General features: G+C 36.6%; 2 protein-coding genes across 3 annotated transcripts in view; both read left to right on the top strand.

The window, feature by feature from the left end:
- The window catches only part of LOC122078872 (AP-4 complex subunit mu-like), a 29,818-nt gene extending 23,951 nt beyond the window's left edge, over window positions 1-5,867 (top strand). For both annotated transcript variants that reach the window (XM_042645055.1, XM_042645056.1), the window contains 4 exons: window positions 2,704-2,791; window positions 2,928-2,988; window positions 3,823-3,896; window positions 5,568-5,867. In XM_042645055.1, the coding sequence (XP_042500989.1) occupies window positions 2,704-2,791; window positions 2,928-2,988; window positions 3,823-3,896; window positions 5,568-5,666 (322 nt within the window). In that variant the 3' untranslated portion in view covers window positions 5,667-5,867. The remainder of the gene's footprint in view (window positions 1-2,703; window positions 2,792-2,927; window positions 2,989-3,822; window positions 3,897-5,567) is intronic.
- A 7,397-nt stretch (window positions 5,868-13,264) lies between these two features.
- Window positions 13,265-14,679, top strand: LOC122078681 (pumilio homolog 12-like). The gene is made up of 3 exons (XM_042644773.1): window positions 13,265-13,421; window positions 13,638-13,887; window positions 14,183-14,679. Exons 1-3 carry the CDS (start codon window positions 13,345-13,347, stop codon window positions 14,342-14,344), a joined length of 489 nt encoding a protein of 162 aa, XP_042500707.1. The 5' UTR covers window positions 13,265-13,344; the 3' UTR covers window positions 14,345-14,679.
- The last annotated feature ends 10,081 nt before the right edge of the window (window positions 14,680-24,760 follow it).

The following is a 24,760-nucleotide window of genomic DNA, read 5'->3' as shown; positions in this document are numbered from 1 at the left end:
AACAAAGGGGTACTAAACACCAAGAAAACCAGCAGTGGCAGAGCAAGCAGAGCAATATCAGGCCAGAATATTCAATGCAAAGAAGTAATCTCAAACATCTGATCACACATATATTACTGACGACTGCTGATAAAAAAAAGAGTCTCCAAGGATATCACAGACAACAATCTGATCCTGTCGCAGCATTGCAAGCAGTAGACGATTCACAAGGGTTTGGCAGAAACTCAATGGTAGGTCAGAAGAAGACTATCATAACAGCAACTATAATCAACAATAAGAAGAATACCAATTGTAGACCAAAGAATAAATCCTACTTAGCAACAGCAGGGCAGGTATAGAGAATGAAACTGCAATCCAGCAACAACTACAGGGAGAGAATCTCCAATATAATAGTGCTGCAGAGAAAATGAAGATATGTTGACAACCAGCTCTCTGATCAGGCTAAAAAACTAGTTGAGGGTGCCAATGGGAAAACTACTAATAATTCAGGATATCCAAGGGCTAGATAGCCCTACGTGACACTTTACTAGTGATTAGGAATGAATAAAAAACAATAACTAATGGACCTTTATGATGATCAGATCATAGAATATAAAGAAAATTCCAATCCAATTCTTTGTTGAACAGATCAGCTCCAGATATGCATTAGAGATTAAATCTTTAAAACAACCATGAATAGAAACTTGTATCTCCAACTCAAAGAATCATCCAGGTAGTGAGCAAGAAAACAAATTTAAGGGCAAAGATCTGATCAGTAACCCTGCGACAGCAGATAATTTATGAAAATCTTCCAATAACATCAAGGATATCATAAATAAGAACACAAAATCCCAGTCGCAGGAGCAAGACAGAAGCAGGTCACACAAGATAGGATATTCCTAGATCATAATTATAGCAGCAACAGTAGCAATAACAAAAGAGATGATCAATCTTCATCAACCGAAACAGCAGCAATATTAATAGCTTGCGCAGAGGAAACCGGACAAGAAAACACCCACAAACAGCAGTGTAAGGGGCAGAGCAACATTTGCAAAGCAGCAACAACTAGTTTCACCTTATGGCATACGCAGGGAGGAAAATTCCACACCAGCAATAACAAAGCACAAGAGACCCTAGTTTCTATTCATACTTATTCAACTAGGGTTTCATTAAGAACAAACCAGAAAAAGGGTAATATTGAAGGAGAAACAATATGATATTATTTTCCTCTTTTTTTTCATTGCTCTGATACCAATATACCATGTTACAAATTGAGAGTTGAATTACAGGATCAAAGCAGAGAAGAGGGAAGAGAGGAGATGTGAGAGAGAGAAAATAAGGGAAAGAAAGCTAGCGGTTTTGATTAGTTCTCAAATAGTGAGACATGCCATCATATTTATAATCAAAGAGTCAAGTAGATTCTAGACCATAATTACCCTATGGAGGCAATGCAAAGGACTAGACATAGTATACAGTAGCTAAGAACCAGTAACTATAACTAATAAATAGAAACCTCGACTAACAGACAAGGACCATAACTAACACCTAGAAACTTTAACATCCATCGTGCTTGGATCAATCTGGACCCTATTATATGCTTTGGGCTTTGAATCTTGTACCTATTGGTCGTGGGTGTCATAGATTGTTACACATATCAGCCATTCAGATAGCCCCTCAAGAAGAAGCAAACTAAGTTCAACTTGTCTGCACCCCTTGGGCCCCCCTGCATGATGTTTCCATGGTTCTCATGGCCCTCGGTCTTTCTTGGTCCGTGTGGGTTGCGGGCCCTTACATCGGCCCAGAGTTTGCCCAGTCTACCTGATGGTTGGGCCATCGGTTCCTCATAAAAAGAAAAAGATTCAGGTAGTCAATGAGGCAGCTAATTTCAGATAGAAAAGCATCACATCAATACTTAAAATTTTAAATAGAAAAACGAAAAAATACTGGAATTGTCAAGAAGTTATTTTGCTAAAAGTTCCCAACTTCTTATGTATAAATTTATCAGGTACATTGCATAATGGACCTTGATCTGATGACATGGACCTGCCCAATTATCAATCAGCTCTCCTTGTTGGATGCAGCCTATTTTATTTGACACCTTAAACTATATTGCTATGGCTGTTAGTTCCCAGATTAATGGTAACAGAGACATTTCTGTACTTTAACAATGTAAAATATTTGCTAAATGCAGAATCTCAAAAATGAAAATGGTGTAAAATTATGTCTAGTTTTGGTGGCATATTTTTTATTTTTTTATTTTATGTATATGATATAACATTAAAAACCAGGGATAACATTTTTGTAATTTGAAGGGAAAAGAATAAAGAACAAGAGAGACGATTAAAAATTTGTTTGCATTTAAAGCAAAGGTTCTCAGAATGTTCTATTTGGCCTTGGAATGTGTGAATTATGATTTAGGTGGAAAATTAACGAAAATATTGAAACCTAGCTAAATGCCCTGAAGCTTGAAAAGTGGTTTTGTAGTATAGGATCTTAAATTATATATTAGAATCCATGGTTTTTCTCAATGAATGGTTGATCCTATTTTTTTTGGATTTTCTGATCTGGATCATCAGGAACAATCTGACCTCCAACACATATCCTTAAATCCTTTCTGGTATGCTTCCAGTTTTAATAGACAGACACTGAATGCAGAGATAGTGGGTTTACAGAATTATAATTCGATTTTCACTAATGGTTTTCTGCATAAAAACCTTATGGCAGGGTCAGTTTTGAGTTGGAACCTGGTGCAGTGGGAAACACGACTGACTTCAGGGAGGCAAATAAGAGAATTGAATGGGGTTTAAAAAAGGCAAGATTTCTTCTCTTCTTAATGCTGCTGATTTTCGCTTTTCTTAGTGGCTGGACTATGGAAGAAATTCAGACTCTTAAGTTTAATTGTAACGAGTTATCAACCATTAGATATTAATAGATTCAATGTACTCCAGATTGTTGGTGGGTCAGAACATACTTTGCGTGCAAAGCTCACATTTTCACAAGAACCACATGGTATGGCTCGTCTCCCTGTCTTAGTTCAGCTATATCCAAGGTGTAAGATTTCGATTTTAGTGGTTATTTCAACTTGGCCCAAATCTGAAATGGCTGAAACCCCACAGAAATCTTTTCTATTTTGGTGGAATTTTCAAAATGGCCATTTCGGTATCCAGAAAGTGGTTTCAGGGAGCGCCTATTGAATCATGATTACACATGTTTGAATTAATAGATTCTCCAAAAAAAAAAAAAAGAAAAAGAGCTAAAATGTTAGTTTAGCACTTTGACTTTGGACCCTACGATGCTAGTATATAGCGTAGGATATGGTATTCTTTCTCATATATAATCTTGGCAAAAATATTGAACCAAAATGTAAATATTTAGGGAGTCGGACACATCTCTTTCTTGAACTTTCAACTTTCAACCAAAAAATCTCTTTGCAATCTTCTTGTGGAGAGGTTTTGTGTCCTCAATGATTTTGTTAGTTTTTGAAATTTGAAGCATTCTAGAAATTTTGACACATTCAATTTGGAATTTGGTTTTTTATATCAAGGAATGTGATATTTTTTATTTTTTTTTACCAAAATTTTGAAATTTTTTTTTTTTTCATTATTTTTGTTCATTTCGATGAAATATTGTATATTTTTGTGTTGTATTTCGCATGTCCTTTCGTTTCAAGTCCCATCGAAACTGAAAATATTTTGCCAAATTTTCAGCATTTCGGTTGAAATTTCGATTCATGGTTAAATCCTTGTAAAGTCCTCTAGCTTCTGAGGATGTTACTTTTTTTTTGTTTATATTCTTCCAGAATTGTTAACTCAGTCTCTAATTCTGTCACATTCTTGACTACAGCAAATCTCATGAAGGAAGCTGGACCTGTTAGCATGACTTTCACAATACCTATGTACAATGCCTCTAGGCTTCAGGTGAGCTGTTCCATAGACTATTCCAAGCTTTTGAATATTCATTGCTGGTGCCTATTGTGACTTAGTCCTTAGATTTGAATTTTCCTTTTGAATACAACTTGCCACTTAGAATGACATGATTGCTGAGGTGGAAGAACTATTGCTTATTCAGAATGTTTACCTAGGCTTTATTGCTGCTGACATGTACCTCAGGAAAGGATGTATGTGCAGAATAGCCAGCTAGGTGTTTGATCCAGTTGGCATCAGGCATCCCCTGTTTTTCAGTTCATAGGACCCATGGATGGATCTGGAGTTCTAGGAATTCACTATGCCTCTCATCTCTGGGGAATTATTACCTACTGCTCAATAAGTCCCAAAACAAGAACAAAAATTAAAGGGGAAGGAAAATTCTCCTGCTTAGGGTAGCCACAGTTAAGAATTGTGAAGAATCTATAAATTTTCAAAATATAGCATATATACCAATTTGTTAAAAGCATTTAGTCATGCTGATTTTTGGTATTCCAGTGATGGAGGGCCGGTAGGGGGTCTTAGAGTTGCAGGGGAGAGGGAGAAATCGCACTAAGAAAGAAGGGGGGGGGGGAAGGAGAACTCACACATGCCCGCAGGCTCCACAAATACTCAAACTCAATTCATCTTTTCAATCTGTCTTTCTCAATCGATTACAAGCATATAAATATGAAATTGAAAAACTCTAAGATGGAAAGAAATCCTAAAAGGAAACTAACTCAAAAGGAAAAGAAATCCTAAACTTATGTCCTACGTATGCAACTTCTCAAAATAAACATAATAAAATAAACTAAAGATACTAATCTCCTAAATAAAATAAACTACTAAAATCCTACTAGACTAAGGACTCAATATGGATCTGGTTCATCTCTCACTAGATACCCAGATGGGTATGGATCGCTCCATGGGTGCGTATCTACATCATCCAGTCTTTTTGGTAGATCTGTATACATCTCATGAACTTCTAATACATGTCAGAAGTTATTGAGGTCCTGTAGACTCTTGTATCGGTTTCGAACCTTTCAAGTCAAGAGTCCCTTATATGTGCAGTTGAGATAGTTCTATTCTTTTAGCTATCTGTTTGAATGGTTGAGATAGTTCTCTTGGATCCCTTTAGTTGTCAGGTTCTTCCATGTATTGTTTCTTAATGAGGGTGTTTTGGTTACTATTTTCTGTTCTCACATTACTGCTGCTGGAGCTTCTTAATGTTAACCTTCAACTTATTAAAACTGTTGTGTTTCCTTGAAACTCAAATATGATGTTCTGTCACCACTGTTTCTTACTCTTTAACTAAGAATATTGCAGTTTGTCTTCATATATTTCATCAAATTTTCTGCATTTAAACTCTTCCATTTTCTTCTGTTCCATCAAATTTCATCTGTTCCCAAAATTGGTACCCCTTCCCATATTAGAGCTTTGAACATGTGGCTCACAATTTATTATTTAATTGGACAAGGATTTGTTTGTTTCCCTTTTGAGCATGAACTATTATTTGTTATTAAAATCAGTTTTGATGGTAGCTAACAGGAAATGAAGTGCTGATTTTTTTTTTGGGTTAAAAGTGCTGCTTTAAGCATGCCTGATAATGTCAGATAGATATTTCTGAAATTCTTGTGTCCAAAGGCTGTCAAGGTGCTCAGTTCATTTTTCTTTTCCCTCATGCAGGTAAGATACCTGCAGATAGCAAAGAAATCGAAGACCTACAATCCCTATCGTTGGGTAAGGTATGTCACACAGGCAAATTCTTATGTTGCTCGTATATGACAGCCGTCGCCCACCACCCTCAAAAAAAGAAAAAAAAAAAAAAGAAAAAGAAAAAGGAAAAAGAGACACAGAGAGACGAATCCTTACAGGCATTTTACTAGTTGGAGAATTATATCAAAAGGACACAGTTCAATTAAAAGTATTTCTGATTATTGTTGTAATTCTTTCAATATTTTATCAAATAACCTTTATTTTTACCAATTGCTAAATTTCCAAAATGTTGTTTCCATCTTTTACTTCATCACCATGTTGTGCCTTGAATTAATAGTATCCTTTCATGATTTTTATTATTTCATTGGTAAGGAATATACAGTTAGAGATGAGGATTCACATTTCTTAACGTGAGTTTCACAAGTCAGATTCGGGAAGGAAATGGAATGTAGATCGTAAATATCATTATTTTGTGGGTTGAGAGTATAAGTAACATACTGGCGAGGTATTTCTGATGAGGGTGCCAAGGGAATGAAAATTCTAAATCTCCCAGTTGGCATAATTCAATCATATGAAATGGTCCATAGATGTTCTGATTGATAGAACGCTCTTCCAAGGGTCGTCGGTTGTCAAACATTGTATTGAAGAATTTGATACATGTATTTGTTTGAACATCCATTCTTGGCTGGCCATTATAATACTTCTCTAAGCTTCAATCCATTGAGGACATTGCTTATCAGCCAAGCTTGGCTCTGGATTTTGGGTGAATGCTTTCAAATTTACGCCAATCGTGAACTTGGTGATGGGGGATTGAGTAATCAGTCACTTGAAGGACTCAGAATTTCGAAAGATTTGCTTTTGGTTTTCAAGATGATTTATTGTTGTGCTTCTTGTATTGCATTAACATCTCCCTCTGGTTATGCCATCCCTTGATCTATAAGTGAATCTATTGGCAATTGATACTTATGCATGCGAGAGAGAGAGAGACGGAAAAGTTAAGAATAATTTAGATTTACGAAGGAAGCCGGACCTCTTGACTTAATTGAGGAAGCTTATCCTCATCTCAAGAGACATGTAGAGAGATAAAAGTGAGAAAAAATCATGTACTTTCAAAAAAAGCAGTATTTCTTATAGTGACTGAATTTTGATTCTATGGTCAGGAAAAAGTATTCAAGTTCAACAGAATCACTTCAGATTGTCCCAAGAATCCATCCTGCATCCATGGCTTGCTTTACTCCCATGATCTTCTTTTGCCATTTGGTTTCTTGTCTTCAGATAAGAAGTATAATTGGACAAAACCTACTTTGCTCAAGACTGAGTTGCCATCATCACTGACTCGTCTTCCAAACAAGGAGCCTGAACTGCCACTAGAGGTGAAGAATGTGGCATCATCGCCTGTTCCACATGTTTTGACCTGGCCAAAACCTTAATTGTCATCTCTCCCTATCTTCCTGCCCACCTAGTCCCTCCATCTCTCCACCCCACTCAGCGACCAGCCCTTAATGCTTCCGTACGTGTTCAATGAATTTATATACGCACACACCTTTTCCCTTAAATTTTTGGTGCTTCTTCTGTTCTATTGGGTGTTAGCAAGGAATTTATACTTGGAATCTGAGGTTAATTGGTCGGAATCAATCCCAAGACCTTAGAATCGATATCTCAAATCTCAAAATCCAACAATCCGATCCCAAAAACTCTAGAATCTGTCGCTCCGAAACATTGAGAATCAGGATGTCGTGGCCGATTCGACCTATTCAATTCCAATTTTTGAAACAATGCATAAATGCATATTAGAGATTGTTCCGGAGTGTGTTATTTATATCGTTTTTCATTACCCCACCAAAAAATAAATATAGTGTCGTTTTTGTATGGAGAAAGTTCTCCTCTACCTTGGGAGAGGAAAATGTATAACATTCTAAGAGGTCATTATTTCCCTGCCCCTACTTAAATGAAGAAACTACATGTTCCCTCGTAATTATGCATTTCCCATTACTGTAATAACTTACAGTCAAGGAATTACACTTCACTAAGGGCGAAGAGAAATTGGGTCTTTTCTATTTCTTAAGAACTGAGATTGTTATTATATTCTATTAATTTATTAAATAATAAAGCATAATGTTTGTTTATATTCATGGAATAAGAAATCGGATCAGAATCAACTGATTATGATCTTTATTTCTAAATCCATGAATGCATTTAGATCTTTATTTCTTATAAAAAAATTTCTTCTTTTTCAGCTAATAAAGTAAAAGAAAATTAATGAAAAATTTCCCTTGTATCAAGATCTATAAGTATCTTGAGTAAAAGTGTAATGCCTCGGCCCCATTGACTTTGCACAATATTGTCCTCTTTGGTCCATGTGTTTTAAGGCTTTAAAATGCGTTGTGCCATATTAAGGAGACTAAAAGTTATTAATTAGCCCAGTAATCTCTCCCTAGACGATGTAGGACTAAAGTTTGCACACCCTCACCGATCTCGCAAACCCACTGATACTTGTTGTATTCTTGGTGGGGATACCTCACAGATCTTCTAGGCGGGTCTGATACTTGCCGTATTCTTGAGTATCACAACTTCCCCCCTTTCGACATAGCGTCCCTGCTGTGACCCCTCACATTATCGGGGTCTACTCTGATACCATATGTAACGCCCCAGCCTCTTTAACCTTACACAATTTTATCCTCTTTAGCCCATGATCCAAACTCTAAAGTATTAATGGTGTCAAATCGTTACAAGAAACCTCCAAAAAACATAGAGAATTAGAGAAATCTTTATTTTTTTTCATTCTAAAGATTCCAATTTGTAAGGTTCTGAAAAATTCCAATTGATTCTAAACTAACTTGATCTCACTCGAATCAAAATAAATGGAGGCTTCCAAAGCTTATTATTGCAGGCGCATGCATTGGTAGGCGAAGGGAGGTGTCCATAATTTTACAAAGCTTTGGAGATGCCGTATCCAAGCTGAACAAGCATGCCACAATTAGCTTTAAGGCGCACAAGAGCTCCTGAGGTAGGGGCTGAATATTCCTCTGGTTTCATCTCGATTGGTCAGTTTAAAAGAGTCCATGTATAGGAGCACACAGAATCAAATCCTAACTCCAACGAGCACATGCAAAATTGGGAACTTAATGATTCCCTCTCCACAGATCTCAGCCACTAGATGCATTTTGAAATCTGTCGCTCCAGATAAAAGATCCTTTCTTGAACCAATGGAAATGGAAACTTATTAAGTCATGTTGGCCGTTAGATGATGTCCATCCAAGGGCTAGAATTTTTCCTTCTCTATGTTCCACATATTGAAACAAGTTATGGTGGAATAAAAGTACCTGGTTAAGAACTAGAGAACCTGATTATTATTAATTTTTTTTTTTTTTTTGGTGGTGTGGGGAAAGAGAGAGGCTACGAGAGGTGGTGGTATTTTAAAGTTTAAAATTAATACGAGAGAGAGAGAGGTGCAAATTTGTTTTAAGGGGAATTAGATATAAAATTTGAATAGGAAAATTTGAGTAAATACAGGGTGAGTATTTATTTATTTTTGATAGTTAATATAAGACAAGTATTAGAGAGTGATTAGATATAAAATTTGAATAGGGGAATTTGAGTAAATATAGGGTAAGTATATGCAATTTTTTTGATAGTTAATATAGAGTAAGTGTTGGAGAGAGAAAATTTTCCCACTATTATTTTGTTACAAAGTTGTGGTCGTGCATCTATATTTCACTATATTTTTGATCGGGAAAGGGACCTATCACAAAGTATAATTTTTTTAGTAGGTCGATAACTGTGAAAATGAGAGATTGCCTATCTTTTCTTTCATCTTGGGATTCGATTGGAATGAGCTAATTTGAATCCCTCAGGTAAAATAATAAGGGAAGCTAATGGCCATGAATATGAATGGATGAAAAACGAGAGGCCTCAATAAGGCTTAATGTTTTTACCACAAAAAAAAAAGAAGCTTAATGCCACTTTGCTGCATGGTTTTAGTGCTTAGTATCAAAAGGTTTTCAGTCACCTTCAAAACCAATATGGTACCTGATATAGATTAGTATGGATTGATCTAGGGGTGTCAAGCGGTCTGGTTGGGTCGGTTTCGGTCGAGCTTAGTTGGACTTGGCTAATATTTAGGGCTACACCATAAATGCCCATTTAGTTAAATGGGCTTTGCTAGAGCCGGTATGATACGGTTGACAATCGGATCGATCGAGCTCGACCTCTAACCGAGCTACCATAAACTGGCCTTAATCAGACCTTAACCGAGCTATAGACCTATTTAATTTTAAACGGGCCCTCTTTAAAATTAGCCTCTTAAATGTGTTGGAAAAGAAATACCAATAAAATGAGGTAAAGATGGACATAGCACAGAAAGATCCAATAGTTAAAATGGATTAAGCTAAAGATGGGCAAAGCAACTAAGTTACTTTGGTACTTGGTCTTTAACTCATGGAACTCAAATCAATTAAACTATACCTACACAACCGAAGTTTAGCAAGCTCAAATCAATTAAACCATGCCTAAAAAAGATGAATGTTTAGAGAACAATCGCCACCATCTCAACTACATGTCACATAGTGTTAGCATTAAATACAAATAGTATAAAATATATATATATATATATAAGTAGTATTAAAGGGATCAGGCTAGATCGGATCAAGTCGGCTTGTAAATGTGTCGGGCAAATTGGGCACTTGTCAGGTTAGGTAGCTATACCGTGCATTACCTATTTATAACATGTTGGGCTCGGTTGGACCTAGAATTGACACCTCTAGATTGATCCGTATTTAACAAGTTAACTTGTCCCTATTTTCCTTAAAAATCTCTCCCTTTTTTTTTTTTTTTTTTTTTAACCTATGGTCAATATCATTTCACTCATACGAAATCGGAATTGATGAAATCAGACACCAATACCTAAAACCATGCTGAAAATAATCTCCAAAAGTAGCTGCAAAAGAAAAATGTTTCAGGCCATAGGCCGAGGTTATTTGAAGCATGTGACAATGAATTCAAAGAATGTTTTATCTTCTCTTATCTTTCAGCAAAGATAATATTTCCTATTCCTTTAATCCAAATACTATCCCCTAATACAAATTGGCCTTCCATCCGCCTGATTTTGACATGTTTCAAAATTGTAGGAGACCCACTTTCTTATATAGACAGGTTTGTAATATTCATCTTAATTAGTTTTTCCTTAAAGATTTTGATTCGATTCGGTTAAACGGACAGTTTCGATTTTGATTATGGTTTTTGGTTCTAAATTGACATTTTTATCTCAGAGTGTCAATCGGTTGGTTCAATCCTGTTTCTCTCTATTATTTGGCCAATCTGAAACCAAACAATTAAGCTAGATTCGGTTTTAGTCTGGTTTTGATCGATATATATATATATATATATATATAGAGAGAGAGAGAGAGAGAGAGAGAGAGAGAGAGAGAGAGAGAGAGAGAGAGAGAGAGAGAATCAATGGAAAATTTTCGTTCTTTTTTGGGTTTCGGTTTCTTATCGAGTTACTATTGGTCCGATCTAAATTTTTGATTATATTCAGTCCACTACTCAATTTCATTCGATGAATTTGATCAGTCTAATTTGGTTTCGAATTCTATTGTTTCCACAAAACCTCAATCCGAAACCAAACCAATAAGGATTTGGTCCAATCAGTATGATATTGTTTCAAATTTTATCGGTTATAATAAAATTCACAACCCAAAACCCAGTCTATAATGATTTCGTTCAGCATAATTTGGTTTTAATTTCTATCGGTTCCATCGGTATTGTTTGTTTTCCCCCTATGAAAGATGTGTGGGAGTGAGGGGTTCTCCATGAGTAGGGGTGTCAAAACCAAACCCGATCTGATAAAATGGTTGGATCAAATCGAAAATAGCTCAGACTAAATTGAACCAAAGTTTTATTGGGCCAGTTTCAGTATGGGATATTGTAACCCCTAATAAATCAAATGGAACCAAACTAATCCGGAAATAACTCAAAACCTAGAGCAAAACCGAGATCAAACAATAAGAAACCAAAAACAGTCCAAAATTCATTAAAAAACCAAGTTCTGCATAATTTTGTATGGAAAATCAAACCCAAATTAGAGAAAAAAATAAAAACCAACCTGATTATAAACCGATAACAAGAAATCAAAATCTAACCACACCAAAATCGAAACCAAAATTTTCTTATTGATTCGATTGATTTCACCATTTTCGCACCAAAATCGATTCAAACCCAGACTAATGGGCCAAACCGACCTGTGTCCCCCCTACCTAGGAGAAACCATTTTTTAGTGTTTGGCACTCTTTGGACGAGACCAGATCAGATTTATGTACGAGATATTTTCGTACGTTCTTGATCATGGATTTGGAGTACAGTAAATGCAGATTGAGAAAATAAATTTCATATCCACGGATCAGGTTCACGTCCCTGATCCGGATTCCTCTTTGGACCTGATTTACCCAAACCATGTTGTGGCAAAATTAGTTTCTAATTTTTCAGAAAAGAATTCCTTCCTTTTTTAAGCTTTTAGGTAGACATAGTTCCCTAGTCAGAATAGGAATAGGAAAATTTTTAACAACTGAAAATTATATAACAAGAGTGAGGTCTCTCTCTCTCTCTCTCTCTCTCTCTCTCTCTATCTTTGTTCGTGTGTTTATTAGTTTTGATTCTCGCCTGTAGGACTCTCATGGAGAACCAAAATCCCATTAGCCAGCTTGAAAATCTCTTCTCCAGTATGAATCTTGGTGGTCTTAATGATCCAAACCCTTTCTCTCTCGCAAATCTATTGGGAGAAAGGGAAACCATCGATGAATTTAGTTCAAGTCTGCCGATGATCCTAGACGTGTTTGGTTCATCGACCCAATCCCGCCATTGCTGGAACTCTTCTTTGCCTTATGAAAGAAGCTCTCTTCCACAGAGTAATCAGGGCTTACAGTACAGATCTGTTACAGAAGGTACTAATGGAGGAGGGTTTTGTGGAGTTTTCTCATCCATGCAAGAAATCCTCAATGATGCAAGACTTGATAGTGATGATCCAAGCTTACTTTATGAACTGAGAGAGGTTGACATTGTTAAATTGGCCAAGAATCTAAAAGGGTCTCAGTACTTAATAAGGATCTTAGATTGTTATGGTGAAATAGTTATGAGAAAGGTATTCAAAGCAGTAGTCTCCTCTTGCAACATCATCATCATCATTGATCTCATCACCAATGAATTTGGAAAATATATGTTTCAGAAACTTTTGGATTTGTGTAATCCAAATCAAATTGAAGAATTGGTGCTTAGACTAGCCAATCAAGAAGATGCTTTTTTTTGGGTTTCAATCAATAAGAATGGGTACGGAAGGATTATTTTAATTTCTTTCTTGTTCTTAGAAATAATTTTGTTTCTTCTTCTTCTTTTGATTGGTTAAGTCATAATGTTTTGTATGTGCAGCACAAATTGTGTTCAGAAGCTCATCAAAATGGTGAGGAAATTATATTTGATAGTTCATATTAAGGAAGCTCTAGCTCCTAGATTATTTGATTTGATGATTCATCAAACTGGCCACCATGTGATCCGTACATGTTTAGAGTTACTAGACCGTCGCCATAATGATGTAAGTATTCTCTCTCTCTCACTCTCTCTCTCTCTCTCTCTCTCTCTCAAGGCCCTTAACTAATAAATTTGATTGCAGTCCATATTTGAAGTTGCCAAAAGAAGTTGTCTCAATTTGGCTGTACATTCACTAGGTTGCCTTACTCTCAACACATGCATTGATCATATGACAGAAGACCATAAAAGAGGGCTCCTAGACATCATCATAGAAAACTCAGTTTTCCTGGCACAAGACCCTCATGGGTATGTCTCACATCCTCTATTCTTTGATATTCTATGGCTTAGTTTTTGTTGGGGTTCCTCACACAAGGCAGTAATAATCCCAAGGGGAGCAGATGTGAGTAGTCTGGATGTGGAGACATATAAATACCTTCTCCTTAATGACTAGCTAACTGGTTTTGACTTTCTTGATCACTTTCGATAAGCTAATTATGTACTTGTGATTTTCATTGCTTGTAGGAACTATGTAGTGCAGCACGTACTAAGAATACACAACCCGTTTGTCAATAGGAGAATATGTCATAAGCTGCAAGAATTCTATGTGAGGCTCTCAATGCAGAAGTCTGGCAGCCATGTAGTAGAGACATGCGCAAAATCTGGAGGGATAGTGTATGTGGTCAATGATCTTGTTCAAAGTGATAAACTTGTTGAAGTTGCAAAGAATCAATTCGGAAACTATGTGATCCAAACAGTTCTAAAGGCTACCAAGGTGATTCTACTATACCATATAAGTAACTTATACATGAAGTGGGATGAAACTGAAACTACAAACTACAAACTGTTAGGCCAAGGTTTTTTAACCTTTTACCCTTTGCCTATATCAATCGATTGATATGGGATCACCCCAAGATCTATATGATCCACCCGATTCTGCCTGATCTGATCCGATTCATTAAACCATGATGATGCACACTTCTAATAAATTTTGAAAACTATATATTGATCTTGGTTCTAGTACTCTATCAATATAATAACTCATTTTTACCTAATTTTTTTTTTTTCAGAGTTCATATCCAGGCCTCAATCTGAGACTTGAAATCGCCCTACAACCTCATCTTGCAGAACTCCAGTACCATCCAAATGGAAGGAATGTCTACAATTTGATCAAGGAGGGGATTATTAATCCTTTTAATGGCATCAAGCAGGTTTACTGGCAGTACTGTTGAGTCTTCATGGGATGGACCTCCGAAGTTCTTCAGGCCAGGCCAGGCCAGGCCAGGCCGGCTTCCCATTTCTATTTTTCCCTCATTGTAGTAGTTGAAACGTTTTTTTCTCATGTTGTTTTATTGCCCCGCAATGTTTGTACAAAGTAGGAAAAATGGATGAAGAACGACTTGTAAGAGTTGGGTAATGTATAACTAACTACCCTGTACGTAGTTGAAGTTTAAAAAGGGCATGATACGTTATGTTGTTTCTTGAATGTGACAGAACATTCAAATTTCAATATGTAGTTTCAAAGATAATCTCCTTATTAATGAATTAGAATTTTGTTTGTTTTCTTTCAATATTATATATGGATTGGACAAAAACAGAGGGTTGAGACCCCTTACGCATACATTCATCTCAATGTATATTTTAGTTGTTAACTCTTGTTCCAATTAACAGATGGTTTTTCCATGGTCATGTAACCAAGGTTTTTGAGACCATCTTTCTCTTCCTCCTTCTCCAGTACTGGATTTATCTCAGAAATCGAGTGGGCTCCAATCTTCCTTTCTCCCCCTACAATTCTCTTCCTCAACAACCCTTCTTCTTAACTCTCCCCCCTTTTTGAGGTTATGTTACCCTCATGTCATGATCATCGTGTAGTGCTGCAACCAGTCCCTTTGAGATATTGTAAAATCCTTTTGACAACTTCCCAATGTACAGTGCGAGAACTGTGCATATGTTGACATACTTGGTTAACAGAATAAGTGATGTCAGGGCTTGTAAGTCCAAGATACTGTAGAGCACCAACAGTGCTACGATAGAGTGTAACATCTTCAAATGGATCAGCTGCATTGGCAGAGAGCATGGCACTAGGGGAAGCAGATGGTTTTGCCCCTGTCATGTTTATTCTGTTCAAGAGATCAGATATGTATTTTGACTGAGATAGATGAAGACCATTAGAACCACGAGTAGCGTGGACCCCAAGAAAATAATGCAAGTTGCCCAGATCTTTCATTACAAATTGAGTGCCTAAGCTTGTGAGAAGGGATTGCAGTGAGGCAGTTGAGTTACCTATGACCACAATATCATCGACATAGAGAAGAAGATATATCTGAATATTAGAGTGATTGTAGACAAAGAGGGATGAGTCAGCTGTAGAAGCACAAAAACCAATTCCCAAAAGAAATGTGGTGAAATGCTGAAACCAGGCCCGTGGGGCTTGTTTTAATTCATAGATCGCTTTGTGCAAGCGACACACGTGATTGGGATATTGCTGATTGATAAATCCCTGGGTTGGGCCATATACATTTCTTCATATAGGAAACCATGGAGAAAGGCATTGGTTACGTTCAGTTGTCATATGGGTCAATTATTGCTCGTAGCAATAGATAGAACTGTATGGACAGTGGTCGGCTTGACAACTGGACTAAAGCTGTCGTTAAAATCAACTCCATCCTGTTGGTGAAATCCTTTGGCTACTAACCGTGCTTTGAATAGATCAACAGTGCCGTCTGATTTTTGTTTGACACACGGTATACCCATTTGCATCCCACAATGTTATGGTGAGGCTTACGACGTACAAGAGACCACATTCCGTTATGAAGAAGTGCAGCAAATTCCTTAGACATAGCAGTGCGCCAATCAGATGACTTGTTGGCATTAGAAAAACTAGTCGGTTCAGATGGGATAGCAACATGAAATGCCGTGATCAGAGGATACTTAGTGGTACAGAGAGCTCAAGCCTTCCTTGTTCCATCCCTTGAACGGGTGACCATTGGATGAATGTGAGCTTCTCTTGGAAGTAACTTCATCTTAAGAAAATAATGGAAATAACCAAGTGTATTTAGAAAAATGGTCTACAATAAGCAAATAATAATGATAACCATAGGCAGAGAGGACCGGAGCTGGGCCCCAAACATCCATAAATATTAAGTCTAATGGCCTACAACTTACAAAGCTGGAATTAGAAAATAGTAATCTTTTACTCTTGCCACATTGACAAGAGGAGCAGATATGATTGGGAGAAGCAGTAATGCAAGGTAACTGGTGTTGACGAAGAACACCATGTAGAATTGGAGGAGTTGGATGCCCGAGGCGATGATGCCATATGGTGGAGGAGACTCGTTCACCGATGAAGACAGTGGGTGTGGATGAAGCAGAGATCTGTGAGGTGGACGAAGTGTCGGGTAGGTGAACATTATCTAGACCATTATGGTTATAGTTCAATCTAGAGAATGAGATCAGTATTGGCAACTGGATGGGAGGCAGCACCAAGTGAATCTGCTATGCTCTTCATGCGGTTGAAATAATCAGCAACACATAGGGATCCCTTCTTCACAGTTTGTAATTGATAGTGCAACTGCATAATGCGAACGCGAGACTGAGACTAAAACAATCATTCAAGAGTACTCTAGATAGCCGCAGAGGTCTGAAGGCCAAGGACCTGAGCCATTATAGGTTCGGTCAAGGTGGCATTGAGCCAGCTTAGTAGAAGCTGATCACGAGGACCCAGTCATTAGAACTTTGGTTTGATGTCTAAACTATGGGATCCGCAGCAAGAGGGATTGTCTTTGCCAAGTATGCAATCAAACCATCGAGATAGCCGTACATTTGGGTAGCACGAAGGATGGGTAGAAATTGAGTGCACCAGAGAAGATAATTTTGGCGATCAAGCTTAATAGACACAGGATTAGTGATAGTAGGGGATTTAGTGGAGAGGGAAGTGTTGTGGCACTATTGAGAAGTGCTGCCACTGCAGCGGAAGTGGAGGATGTAGTTGACATGATGAAGGAAGGAAAAAAAAAAAAAAAGGAGACGTTAGTCAAATGGTGACTGATACTCAACAATCTTGCGTTTCAAGTGATACTTTTTAGTGACATATGAGTTTGAATTTATACAGGAGAATGGAGGTGTTTCACTCTTTGACTCTAGCAATATAGTTACTTGATATTAGGTAACTAATTACAGGAGAGTTACACATATAAGAGATGATGAGAATGGACTGTGTGATAGAGGAAGACTTGGTCATATAGAGAGACCTAATTCTCTACGTTTTCGTTAAGTTGGTTATTAATACTTTGGCATGCCTGTCATAAGTGGAAAACTCTCTAAGGCTCATTGCTCTAGTCTGATTCAAAGGGTATCCTCGAAATTACAACATTGGAAAGCTAAGTTCTTGAGCCCTATAAGAAAGCTTATTTTAATACGATCCTCTCTATGCTCGATGCCACTGCATTTTATGTCTTGCTTTAAAATTCGTAGCTATATTCATTAAGAGCTCACCGCCTTAAGCAGGAATTTCTTCTAGTTGAATGGAAAATCTTTTCATTCTCCTACTGTTTCTTGGAAAATCATTTCTCAACCTCAGCGGTTTGGTGGTCTTAATGTGAAGGCCATACTTCTTTTATGAAAAGCTTCCTGCTCAATATCTTAATCTTAGGGATGGAAATTCAGGTTGAGGACAAGGACGCTTGGTTTGCTACAACAAGTGGAATCTTCACAGTTGCATCAGCTTACAACATTGCTTGCATTGGGTTGAGATCTTCGAAAAACTCAATTATTTGGCATATTTGGACTGGATATTTTAATTGTTATTTAGATCAAGAGCTTAGAGTCTCTTCCATCATCAGGACTTCTATTTCTTTCGGTTGGGATCATTATGTTGCATATAATGCCAAAAAATCAGTGGGCTTATTCACCTTTCTCGATATATGCTTGAACTCCTTCCTTGCTAAGGATCTTGAGATGTACAAAATATCATTTTTTATCACTCCAACAACCAAGAATAGCTAGTAACTCTAAGTATAGGATATTGGCAGTCTCTCCAAGACTAGCAAAAGCTACAAGGGTGGTCCCCATCCTATCTCAGACCAACCCTCCATGTGAAGCTCTATCTTCTGGAACAAGCTCTAGGGAACACAATCTTCCAACTAACTCGGATTCCCCAACTTGTTTTTAAAAACTGATTCCTAGGATTACATTCAGCCACAAAGTTCATTATAGCATACCTTATCATATTTCCAAATAATTTAATGATAATACCCCTTGGATGCCAATTATCCAGCCATAGCTTAGTGGATCTTTCATTCCCAACAACATGCATAATAAAATCTATCATTTTATCCCTATACTTCAGAATCTCCCTCCAAACCCAAGAAGCATCACTAGTAGCCTTCATAATCCAAATAGCATCCTTCTTCAGATACCTTTTGTAAATCCACTCCACCCATATGTTGTTCCTATGAGAAGCAATCCACCATATTTGTTTCATAATACCAGCAACATTCATCTCCTTGACACGCTTTATCCCTAATCCCCGTTCCTCCTTAGGTTTACATGTAGCATCCCAGGAGATATAATGCATCTTCTTCTCTAGAGATGGACCACGCCATAAAAAATTAGAAAAGATGGATTCCACTTTAGCTATGAGATTACTTGGTAAGACAAAAATTCCTGACCAATAAATATAGCATCCTTGAAGAACTAAGGAGATCAACTGTAATTTACCAGAATAAAAGAGAAATCTTGCTTTCCATCCTTCAAGCTTCTTCCGGATCAGGTCTAGAATAGGGCTGCAATCACCAAGAGTAAGCTTTCTTACAACAAAAGGGACCACAAGGTACCTTATTGGTAACTTGGTTTCCTTAAAACCCGTTAATTCCAAGAGTTGCATACTGCTAGCTTGAGTAAGGCCTCCTAATATAATAGAGGACTTAGCCCTATTGAGATGCAACCCAGAGTAGGAGGCAAACTCATCTAGAGCCCTCATACTAGCTATGAAATAGTCACTAATAACCTTTATAAAGATCATGAGATCAACTACAAAGATTAGATGGGACAGTTGGACAGCTTTGCATCTAGGAAGAAAAGTGATATTTCCATCCACTATAGGCTTCCTCATAACTCTAGTGAACCCCTCCATTGCCATGGTAAATAGATAAAGTGAAAGATGATCCCCTTGTCTAATTCCCGTTCCTCTCTTGAAGTAACCTGTTGGACTTACATTAATTAGCATAGAAAAAGTAGGGGAAGTGACACAAGCCTCAATCCAACTCATGAACATTGGAGGAAATTCCATTCTTTTCATAATCTTCAAAAGGAATTTCCTACTCAGTGAGTCATAAGCTTTATGTAGACCAATTTTCAACACTGCTGTAGGATGAACTCTTTTCTGTTCAATGCCTCTTACAATATCATGACAAATGAGAATATTATCTGTAATTGATCTTCCTTTAATGAAGGCTGATTGGTTATCACTATCTAGATCCCCAATCACACCTTGCAATTTGTTGGAGATTATTTTTGTAATAATCTTATAAATGAGATTGCGTAAAACAATAGGCCTAAAACCAGCAAAGGAGGCAATCACATTTATCTTGGGAATAAGGCTGATAAAAGTGGCATTGAAAGAAAAGGGCATAATTGATATTTTGAAGAACCACTTGATAGCCAGTGTTAAATCCTCCCCTACTATCTCCCAAGAATGCTTGAAAAAACTAGCACCAAATACATCAGGTCCATGAGCCTTAGAATTTTTCATTGCAAAAACTACCTTCCTTATCTCTTCAATTGAGACCCTTTTTTCCCAACATCTCCTATTGTTTAGTTGTAAGAGTACCCCGAAGAGGAAGATCATTAGGACAAAATCCCACATCCACTTGATCAGCACCAAAAAGATTCTGATAAAATCCCACTGCCTCTTTCTTTATCAAAGAAGGATCATCTACTACTATCCCATCTCTCCTTTCCACCTCTAATATATTATTTCTGTGTTGTCTTCCTCTCATTGCCTTGTGGAAATATTTATTATTTTTATGACCTAGCTGCAACCATTTTACTCTGGACTTTTCTTTAAGAAAGCTCACTTCCACCTTCAAAGCCTCCCATAACTTCTTTTTAGCTTTTTTTTTTTGATATACCAATCAATCCAAGTCTCAAAGAACCTAATTAAAGTGATCGATCCAGTCATTATTGCACAACACCCTATCCAATTTACAACTCACCCTCCCTTGTCCACCTTTGCCATTACTCCAGGTGAACTGATGTCCCTTCCATTTTAGGTGAATAAGCTCAGCATCAAACAAACAATTATTTGCCTAGATTATTAATTATTCTTAAAATAAATAAATAAATAAATAAATCCTTGTTCCATTTAGTTCTATTTAAAAGGTCAAGAGGGGTATTTATGAAATAAGGAGTTGTAATGAGCTAAAACAACTCACAATGTCTAGTCCCACATTGGTTTGGGAGGAAAGAAAACTTGAGCCTATATATATATATCATACTACTATATAAAAGTACGTACTCCCTGTCTTTGGTATACTTTTTCAAAATGACCAAAAAACCATTTACATCTGCCAAAAAAAATTCCCAAATGACCAAAATCCCCTCAAAATTGAATATGAAATAAATATCATAATAAACTCTCTATAATTCTCTCTCTCTCTCTCTCTCTCTCTCTCTCTCTCTCTCTCTAAACGTGGAGGAGAAAGGGGGAGAGTGAGTATTAAAAAGGATATAATTACAAACCCTAAACCCACTCATCCTCTCACCCTTAAAAATGGAAGATAAATCAAATAATAATAATAAACTCTTTAATTCTCACTCTCTCCCTCTCTAAACGTGGAGGAGAAAGGGGGAGAGTGGAGAGAGAAATAGAGAGAATTATGGTGAATGGGGATGGAATGAAAAATTATGGAGAGAGATATACCAACGAAAGGGGGAAGTAATTATTCAGTATTAAAAAATATCACAATGAACAATTATCATGGAGAATGAGGAGAGAAAAAGGGAAAAAAATTAATAATAAAAAAAAAGTGGAGCAAAAAGGGGAAGTAATTATTAAGTATTATAAAGGTGGGATTTTTTTTTTTCAAAATTATAAAGAGATTTAAATATGAAGAGAGAGAGAGAGAGAGAGAGAGAGAGAGAGAGAGAGAGAGAGAGAGAAGGGAGTGAATTATGGAGAATTATGCAAAATGTTCCAAGATTCATTTCTCACATGATAGATAAGATCCAAGTTTTCTTTCTCACATGACAAATTTCAACCAAGCTAAGTTCACCACATAACTAAATAAAGAATTACCAAGAGGTGCATTGAGTCTAATGCCTGATCACCATGATTGAGAAAGCAAGTTAAAACAAGGATTCATGTTGGAGGGCATCTAACTAAATTAGATTTTGAAACTTAACATATACCTATCATGGACTATGGCTGTGTTTGGTAATGTTTCAAAAAAAAATGTTTTTGGAGTTTTTTTATTCTATGCGAACAAAAAAATGGAATAAAGCTTTTGGTGCATTTATGGTGTGTTTCATTTTTTTTTTAGAAAAAAAAAAAAAAAAAAAACTTAGAAACGAGAATTGACGGAACGACAAAAGATAGTTCCGTAGTTCCAGTTTCGTTAAAAAAAAGAAAAAAAAAAGACATTTTAACACAGAAACTAAAATTTCCATTTTTAACTTTACCAAACACAACCTATGTCTTACCCAAAAAAAAGAAATAGACTGTGTTTTCTATCCAATAATTGAAATTATTGTATCACCTTTTTATGTGACAAAATTAAATAAGAATGTAGGAAATTTCTTCCAAGTTGAGTGCAGAAAGGTCACTGCTTTCAGTGAAAGTTGAATGGTTCTCATTCAACTTTGGTATGATCCGGTCCATATGATTGTGGGGTCAGTATAAACCAGTGGGACTAATTAGGTCAAAGGCCTGAAAACCCATCATTAGCAAAATATAAAAAAATGCATAAGCTATTAAAATACCCTTATGAGTGGGTATGAAAGAGAAGGGATATCACCACCTTCACATTTATAGTTGGCAAACCATGACTCTCATATGCATTTTATTATTGGGATTTGCAAAGAATTAGGGCGCCCGGGGGGGGGGGGGGGACAATTGGGTGCCTCATGATCATAGAAGGTGTTGACATTCTGCTGCAGCCGGCAGGCTCAAAGTTTTGAAATGACACACAACCTCTTTGGTGACAAAAATGCTTTCAAGTGGGTTGTCAACTCAATAATAGAGATCTCTGAGCCTCTAATATAGAAAACACAAAGCTTAAAATGAGGTAGTGATAACCCATTTCTCAATTTTGTAGTATAAGAAAGGAAAATACATTCCTAATGTAGTAGCAAACCTTATTTAATCAATCACGTTTTTGTGTAAAGCTAGAAAAAGTCAACCTCAAAAGTCTCCCAAGTGTTTTAGAGAAGAAGGCTGTACACACTGCTGGCATGTATGACCTCTCTCTCTCTCTCTACATTTTTATCTTTCCTGACATGTGGGTTCCTATATATGAGTTATGAGACACTCCCTCTCGTGCTTTCATTGATCTCTTGCTGTTGTGTTAAGCTATGTTTGATTCTTGAGAAATGAAAAAAAAAATTAAAATAAATAAAATAAACATATAAACCAATCATTACATCATAATACAATATTGATGATTGAGGTGATTGAAAGCTCGTCTACAATACCCTAGGGCTGGGGCCAATCAAAGATTTAAAGACTGAGATAGATTGGTGGTGTGGTGCAGCATTGGCCGGTACCAGTCACAGACAATTCCAATATCAATACCAATATCCTTAAATCCATGGGACCAAATCAGGCTAATTTATTCTGGTTTTTCTGAATTTATTTTTATTTTGAATCTAACAAATTGATGTCAAAAAAATAATCCAAAACACTTTAGTCGTTTTAGGGCCCGTTTGATAATGTTTCAAGAACCGTTTATGTGTCCAAAAAAACAGAAACAGAATAAAAAACGTTTGATAAAACTGTTTCTTTTCACTTGTTTTTAGAAATAGAAATAGAAATTTCTATTATTTCTGGAATCGACTCGTGGTCATTCTTTCGCTGGTTACTATCGACTTCTAGAAACATGACTTATCAAACACCTTCAATTCTGTTTCTATTTCTAGAAACGAAAATTTATGTTTCTACTATGTTTTCAAACAGAAACAGAAGAAACGTTGTCAAACGGGCCCTTAGAGAATAAATTTTACGGATATACTCGACCTGTTCTTGTGAAAGGTACACTTATTCCCATACACATAAGCCCATCCATGTTGCATTGATACAAGACCAAGTTTTAGCTACTCTTTCTAAAGCTCAAACATTGTTTCAAAAAAATACCTTGAAAAAGAAAAAAAAAACACTTTGTTGGAATATAAGTACACAAAGTTCAACTTGATAAAATCTTAGTGCCTCAAAAGCATAAGGGAGAATCAAAGGATCCATTAGCTCAAATATACAAGTAAACACTTTCTAAGTTTTCCATGCTTTCTTATCTCTAGAAGACTAGACCCACTTAGAGGCAACACTTAGGGAGGGTGCAAGCATGCAATTTAGTGTTAACGAGCAAAAGCCTATGAAGGGCAGGTGGAGAGGGGCAAAATTTTCCTTCACGATTAGTGGGAGGAAGAATCCCCTCACCACATGTGATGGGAATAAGACTCTTGTCCCATTGTCAACTCCCACTCCTTATTCTTTGGGGTTGAAACTATCCCTCCTTTGGGGTATTTCATGATTCCACTATTACCATAGGTGAGGGAAAACTCGGTCCAAAACTTGATCCTCCTTCATGAAGCAGGAACGGGTGCATCATGGAGTTTAATTGAAAAGAATCTAGTAGCTTCTTTGACACAAAATTTGGTAGAGAAATGAATAACCTAAAGTCTACCAATAAGTGACCAAGTGTAAGCAACTTGTGTAGATGAAGATTCTAGAACTAAATAGGTTTTGATGGGAAAATCTATTTGGTTGGAAGAAAAATAATTAACAGTAATATCTAAAATACTTTAAAAATAAAAGAGCAATAGAGATGGTAGTTTCTTTACCAAAACTAAATAGAAAGTAGTTGAAAGCTCTATGTGGAGATCACTAGCTATTATCTTTAAAATGGTTCATTCGCTTCATGAGTGGTACCTGAACATTTGAGGTTCAAATAGAATCGAGTGTGTATTGTGCGTGGATGAGATCTTTTATTTATGTCAAATTTCAGTTTTTTTTAGCTAACGAGACTGTTCAGATCTTTGATTTGACTAATCCTTTAGATGCATGTGTACATATCCACACATGTAAGTCAGGTTAACGTTAGCTCGTATGAGAACTATAGAAACTATGAAAATGGCCCAAGGAGGTAAGGGGAGTTGAACTTGAGATTCATGATAATTTCAACTCAAACTGAATTAATATTAGCCATATGAAAAATGAAGTTCTAAAACACTAATCAATTCGGTTTTAATTTAATTTAGAATTGATTGTGACCTCATTTGTCTAAAAAGGAACTAATATTTCTAGTAAAATTTTGGTTGTGGAGTTTGAGTCGACATGCCCTGCCATCGCTCGTTGATTTTGCAAAATTTTACTTTATAAGGACTTCAGCCTATGATTACTACCATGGAATTTCTTTTTCTCAAAAAAAAAAAAAAAA

This window comes from Macadamia integrifolia, chromosome 5, assembly GCF_013358625.1.
Source record: "Macadamia integrifolia cultivar HAES 741 chromosome 5, SCU_Mint_v3, whole genome shotgun sequence".
NCBI classification, from domain to species: Eukaryota; Viridiplantae; Streptophyta; class Magnoliopsida; order Proteales; family Proteaceae; genus Macadamia; species Macadamia integrifolia.
Note: the sequence above shows the minus strand (reverse complement) of the source record. Positions and strands in the feature narration are given on the sequence as shown.

Coding starts and splice junctions, on each gene's coding strand:
- LOC122078681 (XM_042644773.1), top strand. CDS start 13,345: ATGACAGAAGACCATAAAAGAGGGCTCCTAGACATCATCATAGAAAAC. Junction 13,422..13,637: donor CTGGCACAAGACCCTCATGG/GTATGTCTCACA, acceptor CATTGCTTGTAG/GAACTATGTAGTGCAGCACG. Junction 13,888..14,182: donor CAGTTCTAAAGGCTACCAAG/GTGATTCTACTA, acceptor TTTTTTTTTCAG/AGTTCATATCCAGGCCTCAA.